This window comes from Mizuhopecten yessoensis, unplaced genomic scaffold (genome assembly GCF_002113885.1).
Source record: "Mizuhopecten yessoensis strain PY_sf001 unplaced genomic scaffold, ASM211388v2 scaffold10487, whole genome shotgun sequence".
Classification (NCBI taxonomy): domain Eukaryota; kingdom Metazoa; phylum Mollusca; class Bivalvia; order Pectinida; family Pectinidae; genus Mizuhopecten; species Mizuhopecten yessoensis.
The window spans coordinates 39,094-50,464 of record NW_018408571.1 but is presented as its reverse complement, the minus strand read 5'-3'; the positions used below and the strand labels follow the sequence as shown (position 1 = coordinate 50,464).

The window sequence follows — 11,371 nt, the reverse complement described above, 5'->3', positions numbered from 1 at the left end:
ATTAAATCCACAATCTCTTACAAATCATCCCAATCGACTGTTGGTATTCTCTTTTATCAAGTGGTTATCGTCTATGAAAGCTCAAAAAGACATCATGGTTATTCTACAATACATTTGTAACTACTGCGGTTTATTAATGTTATTTGGGTGACACGTTCAATAGACATGCCATTACATATTAAGTCTCGCAACATCTACGGTGGAAATGCCCCAGCCTCAAATGTGTTGTTGGACACGATGTTTTATTTGAATAAAAGGTATCTAAATATCTAAATATAATCAAATCATGTCACCCCAATGCTGGTCCCCATTATCAGACCATTTGAGGAACGACAGGTAACACTCTAGGTCAAAGTTGTCATAAGTGGTCGTTTCTATCAAAGCTGTCATCTTACAAGGTAAATACAAACACTAGTTTACAAACACAGTCCGGTTTCTGGAATGTCTAGATGTTGGTCACTTTCTCTTTATAATATCATGTAATATCATATGCTACACTCCAACAGACTAACACGACGATTGGTTAATTATAATGACATTATTATATTTTGTATATTCATATTGCAGTACGAAGGAGGATCTACCTATTTGAAAAATAAGAATGTTGAAGTAAAATGTCAAAGAACGTAAAAATTTACTACACTTACTGATAAATTTGTCAACTTAGGACCCAGCATTGGCACTAAAGGTCACAACAATAAATTCACATTTAAAATGTTCCAAAACATACGGCAAAATAAAATGATGGTGGATATTATCGTTCGTCTTCCTGGGACAGTCGCCAGTTAATAATAGCAGGCCGGTGTTTTTTTTCCGGCTACCCCAGCTTTTTTCCGCCATCAAAACCTGGCATGTCTTTAAATGATTATAGTTTTTATAGGACGTGAAACACGAAAAATCAAAACTATCCTTTTGGTGGTTTGAAGCTTTTAAGACCGATACCCAATATAAGCAAGCAGTTGTCAAGTAGATCAACATAATTCGTTGTATTTATTTTCGTAGTTTCACAGAAACCACGAAAATCTCAAGTATTTATACCCAGCCAATATTTCATGTTATACAGAATCTAGAAACACAGCAGCAGAAAAATTATGCCAGTAAAACCCTTTATAACGTTATAACTGTAAACACTTAAGACGCAACATATCATATTCTCATTAAGTAGTATTTCATGTAAATCGGTCCAGAATTAAGTCCAGCTGGAATAGCAGCCACCCTAATATATACCGATCTCGCATGCACTTGCACGGTTTACGCACCTATAATTATTGTGTGAACTCCAAAGGTAACACGCTTCTCGTTATTGTCGTGGGGTCAATGCCTTGGGTGATGTCTCTTGAGCCTTTGTAGGCATTTATTTTTTATCGAATTTGTGTATTTTTACAATTTTTATTTTTGTGTGATTTGAATGATGTACATTTTCATAGCATATTTGTGTTTATTTTTTGTTTATTTTGCGGTATCAGTACGAAAAATCTAAATGATATTTGAACTTCCCTTTTAATTAAATTTGTGAACCTTTGTATGTACTTTCATTTATGTGGGGTTCATCAAATATATGTTTGATTTGATATCTCGTTCCCTTTATCTGCTATATCTGTTCGTGTTAAATGCGACTTTACATTCTGTCGCTAGTGTTTTTTTATTGTTTTATTTTTCTACATTAGAAATCTTCACGAACCGTCCATGTCTCAGATTCCACAACAAAGAAAAATATTACTCGCGTTTTCTGCTGGGATTGATAATGTGTTTTCTTTTTTCTCTTTACGGTTCACGTCATTTTAGTTTCGTATGGTCCTTTGATGCTGTCATAATGTTTCGATGTTTCTATAAAAGATTCTTTAACTGTAACTGTTAGTTATTATGATGGCAATATATTAAGCCTTACATATTTCCTTTAATCGGAAATGTATGATTCATTTAGGAATATAGTCTTTCTTGATTCTGTACTTCATGACACAGATAGTTGCTTTTGAGATACAGATTGAGCACCAGAGGAAGAGGGGTCTTACTAAAAAAAGAAACAAAGCCTGATATAACACCAGCTGTTATTGAAATAAGCTCACATCGTAGTAATTGAAGGTCACAAACGTCATTCTTTTGATGAGGATACGGATAATATAGATTCTTACTTAAGGCGGTTTGAGGGATATGTCACTTCTCAGAGATGGGGCAAGAAGTTGCTTTGGGCTCCTAGCCTTAATGAACGCTTGAAAAGACAGGAGAAACATTCTCTCATCTGTTATTCCATGCGGCGGCTTGAAATGTCTGGTACAGCAAAGTCCTTTGCTTCATCGATGAATTTCATTGTTCGAGATAAGGGTTTTTAAACCTGTGGGAACGATTTAATTCTTTTCCTGAAAGAACGTAAGAGATTGGCAGATATGACGAAGCTGGCAGATAAGTACGCAGAGGCTCGAGGACTTCGTTAAATCTGGAAAAGCCAAAGTTTACTAGATCAAAACATGATCATCACGGATATGGTGCACTATAAACGGTTGTACCTGCGGTCAAAAATAAAAAAGGTAAATTTTGCTGGAAGTAATGTCAGACACTGTTTTATCTGTAAGAAGACGAATCATTTGGCGAACAAGTGTCCAAAAAGGATTCGAACAAATTTGGTGCAGAAGAGACAGAAAGGCAAGCGAAACCAATAGACCAAGTTAAACAATCTGGAGGTCATAGGAAAAAAGAAAAGAACAACAGCCATAACACGTGCTCATATATCAGCTTTAGAAAGGACGAGGCCAGCGATCAAGATGGTGCTAACGTGACGGTATCCTGGTATGCGACGGTTGTTAAGATGCCAGATGGAATAAATTGAGAATCACCGTATTGAGGGTTTGTATGATGGAAAGGCGGTAGTGCAGAAGAGCTTAGTATCACTAGAGGAATCGACAGGAAAGATAGGGGCGTGTACGCTTGCAAACGGCACAGTACTACACTTACTTACGGCTAGATTCATGGTAAATACACCTTACTTCGTTAGTGAATTTGAAGCCTGGGTTATTGAGACGCCAATCTATGACATTATGTTTAGTAACACGGACAATGTTAGGCCGGCAGAGAAACCGGTTAATGGTTGGTCTCATGAGGTGGAAGCGAATGCAGTCAACACGAGAGCGCAAGTGCGTCAGGCAAATAAAACATACCAACCGCTAAAAGCCCAAAGGAATTCAGAGATGTCAACAGAGGGATGACAGTTAAGCGAAGATTCAAGAGTGTGCCGTAAAGGGCGAGGAAAAGGAAAGACAAGACGGAAGTTCATCAAATTTCGTACTTCGTCAAGGTATGATATACAGAGACTATCAAGGTTCATCCAGGATACAAGGACGGAAGACGAGACAACTAGTTGTCCTAGCGTAGCATCGGAATATTGTGTTACGATTTGCGCATGACTTTATGACGGTCATTTGGGAGCTAAGCGAACCGCTGATCGATTGTATGGGAGTTCTGCTTGCCAGGTGTATTTGTGGTTGTAACACGTTATTGCCGTTCTGTTGATGTCAATTAGAAAACATTCCCAAACGGCCGATTAGCCAAACTCCTCTTTTGTAGGATGCCCCTCATCGATGTACCATTTCAACGTGTAGTCATTGATTAAATTGGACCACAACAACCTGTCACTGACCATGGTAATCGGTATATTCTGACAAGAGTAGATTCTGCCACCCATTACCGAGAAGCTGTAGCTCTGAGGAGGTATTAAAGCTGAGAGACTTGCTGAGACTCTAGTTGATATATACAGCAGAGAAGGAGTTCCAAAATAACTCTTGACTGATCAGGGATCCTAGTTCACATCGGAAGTTATGAATATAACTGTTGTAAATATTGTACATTTTATGTCGACCACATGTGAGACGAGTCATTGACTTAATGTGCTATCGAATTTAAATAAAGTCTATTATTATTATTATTATTATTATGAAGGAGGTCATTACCACCCGATCGAAATTGTCTTGTAGTAAGATGTTATGGGACCCTTAACCAGATATCCTAGAGGATGTGCAATAAAAGGCCGACAGCATGGGACAAAAACCTGAATGCAATGTTGTTTTCCTGTCGGGAAATTTCCAAGGAAAGCTTAAGATCTTTTCTTTTGACCCTTTTTACGGACGGATGATCAAAGGGCCAATGGGACTTTGCCGTGAATTGTGCAACAAAGATGTACCTGATCCGGATGTGAAGCAAACGTACGTGGTTCCTGAACAGCTAGCTGTAGATAGTTAACGAGGAACAGGCTAACTGGTTAAACAACGTGAAGGAACTAAAAATAGGACCTGGTGAGTCGTTCTTTTACTAACTAAACGTAACAGACATCGACGTTCCTGATCCAGGCAGGTAAGAAACCATGGATATGTAATGGTTTCGAAGGAAGTAAGATCGTTGATGGAATAATTTAATGTTTTATTGTCTGATGTTCCTGGGAAGATGACGTTGGTCAAGCACGAGATCAAGACGAAGATCAACAAACCAGTCAAAGCAAAGAATCATTCTCTCCTATTTAACGTGGAGGAAACAACCCAGAAAGAGGTTGAGAAAATGCTGCAAATGGGAGTCGTAGGATAGTCAACCGCTTCTGTTTAGATTATCGACAACTGAATCGGGTTACAGTGCTTGACGTGCAGCAAATGCCCAATACCGTTGAAATATTCGAGCAACTCGCTGGATATCAGTATTTCACAAGCTGCGATTTAAGTAAAGGATACTGGCAGGTTCCTGTTCCTGAGTAATCGAAGCAGAAAACGGCATTTATAGCTACAATTGGACTTTTCAAAGTTGTCATTCGCTTCGGTATGGTGAAAGCGCCCGCGACGTGTTTTCGTCTATCAGGAATACTTCTCAACGACATGCGCGGTATTGAAAGAAGCATTGACGATATACTTATCTACATGAATACTTGGGGAAAAACAAACACAGATTCTGAAATAGCTGTTTGTCAGATTGAGAAATACAGGATTTACCACAAGACCTACGAAATGCGCCATCAGATTTTGCAGCTTGAAGGGGTTTGGTCACATGATTGGAGACCAACAATTGCAACCACTCTGAAAATGCTGCTTCCACCTTGTCCAATCCTGAAGCTTCCTGATCTAGACACACATTTCATCCTTGGCACGAATGCAACTGATTACGGAATCGGAGCTATTATTCTACAAGATGAAGAAGGTGTTCTATATCGGTGGCCTATACAAGCCGTAAGCTCAAAGGAGGAGAAACGCCGTTTTCCGTTATAAAGAAAGAATGTCTGGTGGTCGTTTTGGGCATTCGCAATTCGGGAGATACCTCTATAGAAGACAGTGTCTAATTGAAACAGATCACCAGTGTACCTTAACAAGTCTAAAAGGAACCAATGTTCGACTCATGTGCTTGGCCCTACAACTCCAACCTCATCGATTCCGTCACCAAGCGATCAGAGGAAGTGTAAATGTAGGGGCAGATTTTTTTAATCGGGTATAGATTTCTTTCTAAGACTCCGTGTAAGGGGAGTTCCTGTCCATATTTTGTGACGTGATTGTAAAACAAAAGTTGCTATGTCACCCCAACTTTTATATTCTTAGCGGGGGCATATATATATAACCCTAACCCACTTATATATTTTTGTTGATGTTTACCAAATTGTACTGATAATTTATTAATACGTTTTCCATGTTATGTTATAGAACAGTTGTGTGACCGCACAAAGCACCAAAACCAGAGTGTGCACATCGTGCATACCTCGTGCACACACCGTCCGCACATCGTTCACACGTGGTGCGCAAAACTAGGCAATTTAACAATTGTTCGCCTCGTTGTGCGCTTCTCTCCGCACAAATGTGTGATTGGGTAAAATTGGTCAATCAATATAACAGAATGGGGAAAAAATCCGAAAGGCTCGTATTGAATTAGGAACACTGTATATATTAATTTCTCGTTATATTAATTAAGATTATGTTCAATTTTACAATGGCTGTTGCACAATATTACAGTGACGGTTAGACTCAAGAATGGGGTTTGGCTCCCAGGTAACAGAACAGGTAAATAATATTTTGATGAGTGACCGAAGTTTTACCTGGCGCCCTGTGCCTGACAAAGAGATCTAGAGCCGATGTATGATACCGTATTACTATTATGAAAACACAACTTGACGTTAAGGATGTGTTATATTTATCCGTTTATGTCTATAGCTCCCTTCACCTGGTCCACGTATATTAACCGAGTGGTCATGTTTACCTTTATACGGGATCATGTCCATACATGTTATGATTTTACTTATGTCGATTTCTAAATTTAAGAAAGATCAGCTTATATACAGCTATTTATATAGCTAGGAATATAGAAACATTTAAAAAAAAGAAGTTTTGTTGTTTAAACACGAAATCGTATAAGTTGTAAAGCCATTTCTCAAATTACACTACCACGATTGTCATCGCACAATGTTCGTCCATCGTCCGCACAATTGTGCGAAAGCAGTAATCGTCCAGATTTGTTTCGCTCGCACATCGCGCGCGCACTGCACATCGTGTAACTACTGCGATCCCACAACTGTATATACATATAGGTAATAAGACTACTTCACGTATATTTTATCTTTAATGTCAGTGATTATAGCTGGGGTAGTAAGTCTATTGTAGCTCCAACCCTGGGTCGATGATGGACATTAGACAATACTGATAATAGTTAAAGGGTTGTAACAATCACTAGCTTAGGTAGTGACTAGTTTTACGGTAACCGTCCTGTGTGGACTACATCTTAAGGGTATTTTGTGAGATAAGTGCTGAATATAGTCACAGTTATAGTGAAACCTTTATACGGATGGACCGCGTCTTGTGAGGACACTATGTCATTTGGACAGTCTTGAGTCCTGTTCATTACGTGGAACACCTCATCTGGATTTAATGACGTAGTCACATTGAATTTGATTTGGTTTTACAGAGTTTCACGTCCTATCATCAGCTAAGGTTATTTAAGGACGTGGTCACATTGGATTTTGTTTGGTTTTATAGGGTTTAACATCCTATCAACAGCTAAGGTTATTTAAGGACGTGGTCACATTGGATTTGATTTGGTTTAACGTCATATCAACAGCTAGGGTTATTTAAGGACGTATGTGGAGTTGGAAGAGCTCATCAGCATCGGAGTTATTGAAGAGGTCGTCATGAGGTGAGACGGCTCCTGAGACTACACACCGCGGTGGAATAGCCTTGAAGTGATCACTGTATCCAGGCAGTGACATTCCATGATAGCGACTGTGACCGATTGACTTTCCCAGTATTGGTGCTTGTACTTACATTTTGTGATTCCAGGGTTGCTGCATATACTCACTTTGTATGAGAGTGAGTCAATAGTTAACATTATATTGAAAACGACAACTAAAATTGTGTAAATGTTGTCCAATCAAAGTGAGAATGTTGCGGCATTTTGTAATACCAAACTGTTAAACCTAATCCGATATATTTTTAAACATCAAGATGACGGGTTACCGACAAATCATAAGTGAACATTTTGTCATACTTGAGGACTTTAATGATCGGCGCAGTAAATCTGTTAACTTTAAAAAACATTATTTCAAATTTTAAGACATCTGAAATGAAATTTCAGGAGAAAAGGTTGTGACTACATCCCTATATGGGACAGCCGTAGTTGTCGACGTGGTGTATTTTGTTATCTTCAAAAGATTTATCTAAACAACTCTTTGACGACGTCTAGATAGCGAGATGTAAATATTCCAAGTGTAAATATTAGCACCTACGACCTCCATTTTGCCGTTCACTGCTATAGATATTGATCTTAACGGAACACCAAATTAATTTTTTGTCAGTCTTTCCTTTACTCTCTCGTCGTCTTATATTTCACAAAATATTACAACTTGCTGCCACTGGCTGTCAGCGTTTTCAGCTTTATCAATGTAAGATAATGAGATAACAAGTTAACCACTACCACTAGGACTATCAAAATATTTAGGAAAACCGGTATATCGAAATGCACAGGTATATCGTATCGTATTGGAATACAGAAATGATATATCGGAACGGTTTTTAAAAAGTCACTTTATGCATCTGCTAAGTTTTCCATATTAATTGAGCACTTTTTCTCTTTTATCAATATATCGGGATACGTATTGCAATGAATTCCTTCTGTATTGTAATTTTTTGAGACATTCAAGGCAAATTCTGACACCCCTTATTAAACAATGAGTTGGTTTCCGTTAAAAAAATTAAAACAAAAACAACAAAGTCCGATTGCATGAACAAAGCGAATTATTTACTCAAAATCGACGACACAAGGGCAAATTGAACAAAGGAAAAGTTTACATGGAGACCTTGAAAAAAGACATCGAACATGTATTTGAATGATCTTGTAGTTGATATGGATACAATTTGATAAATATTTACTTACATATTGATATATTAATACTTTTGCATTTTTCCGTTTTTAATTGTGTGCTTAAGACACACTTATTTAAAATAGCTGTTATAGCATGTATCCTCTTTATGCTTTCTTCACAGCATGTAATGCATATTTTCCGCTCCATTTTTCTTCTTTCATAATGCTTTCCTGATCTGCTTCTATCATCTTTGTAGTGATGTTAATTATGCAGAACCCACATATTGTGAATATATGTTCTATTTCATCTTGAGATAAAGATGCACACAAGAACTTGAAATTTCCAACATTATAATGTTCATTATTGAAGAAATCCATGACAATCAAATGACCACCGACTTTCAACAACGAGGCGACATTTTGTACCACTTTACAATACGCTTCAGCAGTTTGAGCAGCTGCTCCAAAGCACAGCCATGATGTAATAACATCGAATTGACTTGGGTGATCTCCCTTTCCAAGAGGATTTTCAGATCTGACGTCAATGGGAAGAATTCCACGAATTTTCTTTTTCATTAGATTCTGCCTTTTATCTACGGAATGGCTGCAATGGAGAAACATGTTTTTTGATCTTTATGTTACAAAAGCATCAGCTTTAAAGCTTTACACTATATGTATTAATATATTGATCGATTTAGTCCAATGACTCAAAATCGTCATACAGAAAGGAAATAAGACATTTGTATATGCTGTTAAACAATTATCATTATGTAAATGGAATTGGTATAATAGACCGTCCTCGAAATTCCAAGGGTTCCGAATATGTCGCATGACAAAACCGAAGGCACATGGTAAGCTATCTGATAGTTTGTTTCAGGGAAACAATACCCTGACTAATCGTCAGGCTAATATATGTCTTTCAAAGAGGAGAAACATCAGACTTGAAAGCCAGGCAATTTTACCGTCACGCCGCACACAAATCTTTTTATGTAAATCAAAGGATCAAACTAGTTTAACTTGTATCCTATATCAGGTGGCGGTTACAAAGCCTTCCATTTAGTCATGACATATTCCAGAGGAGTAGAGAACGTTAGTTAACACAACTTTTGGAACTTCGAGGATTACAATAGAACTACACGTATGTTTTGTTACAATTCTGTCATCAATATAATGAAATGTACCTTGCATTTTCTTTTTTAAGGATGTAATCCGTCATTTCAGGTTCTAGCGTTTCGTCACTCTTCCACCAGTCCGTCAGTATTCCTCGATTTTGTTGATTGATGTCACTGAGATACATCTCATCCACGTACATGCAGGAAGTGACCAGAGATTTAGTGGTTGGACCCGTACCAATATCAAGAAGGCTTTTGCCCTTTATGACACCTGGTAAACGTGCAAATATTATATTATATATCAAGCATGTTCGAAGCTGCGGGCAACAAATACATTTATAATCAAAGGTCAAAATGAGAACTAATTATGAGTATGAATAGACTCAAATGAACTCGCGTGGGGGAAGAGTGCTATTGAAAGGAATATCCGTATGCTACTTCTTTTGACTAACCAGAAAAGTACATCTGCCTTCCCCAGAAAATCTAGGATACATTGATCTTGTGAAGATACAGTACATCCATATTTGAGATAAGATTATGATGATGCATGCAAAGGTTGAGATAATGCATGCAAAGGTTGAATATAACTTGAATAATTCCCAGTAAAATATCAAACGAGAAAATGCTGAATACTTATAACATGACCTAGGCTTGTAATCAAACTATTGCATGTAGGTGTCAAGTAAATATCGTTCATTTATTTGTGCGCTAAGAATATATTACAATGGGGTCAAGCTTTGATGCAGCGAACTTAACTATTTTGTCATGATTCTGAAATTTGTTATACATTTTAGACTTCAATATTTTTTTCTATTCATAAATTACCAGGTGGTGTTTTAGAGTAAGTCGTGTGAAGCTCACATATGTGTGGAAATGTGGTGATATGTCACTTGTTAAGCCACTAGAATAAGTTAATATTTGAGAAAAGGAATGACACATAAACAGGAAAGCGTTAAAAGTTTGATTGGTTCGACACCATCTTTAGTGAATCCTATATGTTTTACGAAAATAAATAAGTATAGTAAAGTTTAAACAATTACGTTCTAGTTTATGTTTTTCCAAATTTTGGCCTTGTCTGTATATGACCATTGTGGTACATTTCTGGTCTTTTCAACCAGAATGTTTTTTTTACACAGATATAAAATAGTAAGGCTTAAAAAAACAGGGATATATATAGGCTATTGTTCCATGACTATAGGTCAACTAAGATAATGGGAATATAATTTTTATATTTGAATTTGTAAATGAGAAATATTCGTTCTTAGCGACGACTTTAATAAATTTGAATTTTAAAAAGAAATGCCTTATGTCGGCAAATGATTATGATTTATGTCAGTATATGATTCTGTTGGATGTCAGTCAGTACATGTTTATGATTTATGTCAGTATATGGTTATGTTGGATGTCAGTCAGTACATGATTATGATTTATGTCAGTATATAGTTATGTTCGATATCAGTACTTGAGTATTTACCTGAACTAAAGGTTTCGTGCATTGCGTCCAAATTGAATCGGAGGGAGTCCCCCCCATTTAGCTTTCCATTTGAACCCCATCGGTAGGCTTTCATATAGTACTCCGAGTCGAAGTTGTCATAATCAGTCGTTTCTGTGAGAGGCATCCTAAAAGGCAGATACAAACACCAAATTAGCCAACAAAGTCCGGATCGAGTAATGGTCCCACGATGGGTATATTGTCAAGTTACACCATAGACTAAACTTTCCATCGCTACGATTGGTTGATCAAAATGTTATACTCATATTATCATTATAAGGGCATATAATTTGGAAACATAATGCAAGTATTAATGTTACACAACACAATGCAGTGTAAAGGCAATGACTGGTCGAAAAGCTCATTAGTATTCACCAACATCCCACCTCCGCCGGTATTGATAGACACGTGACGCTGGCTACACATGACACACCGTGGTCACATTCCATTTATCACGTGT

General features: G+C 37.4%; 1 protein-coding gene across 1 annotated transcript; it reads right to left on the bottom strand.

The window, feature by feature from the left end:
• Positions 1–8,224: 8,224 nt before the first annotated feature.
• LOC110460847 (indolethylamine N-methyltransferase-like) lies at positions 8,225–11,135 on the bottom strand. Its single transcript, XM_021514029.1, has 3 exons — positions 10,894–11,135; positions 9,489–9,690; positions 8,225–8,911 (listed from the first exon to the last, which is right to left on the bottom strand). Exons 1-3 carry the CDS (start codon positions 11,036–11,038, stop codon positions 8,473–8,475), a joined length of 786 nt encoding a protein of 261 aa, XP_021369704.1. The 5' UTR covers positions 11,039–11,135; the 3' UTR covers positions 8,225–8,472.
• Positions 11,136–11,371: the final 236 nt, after the last annotated feature.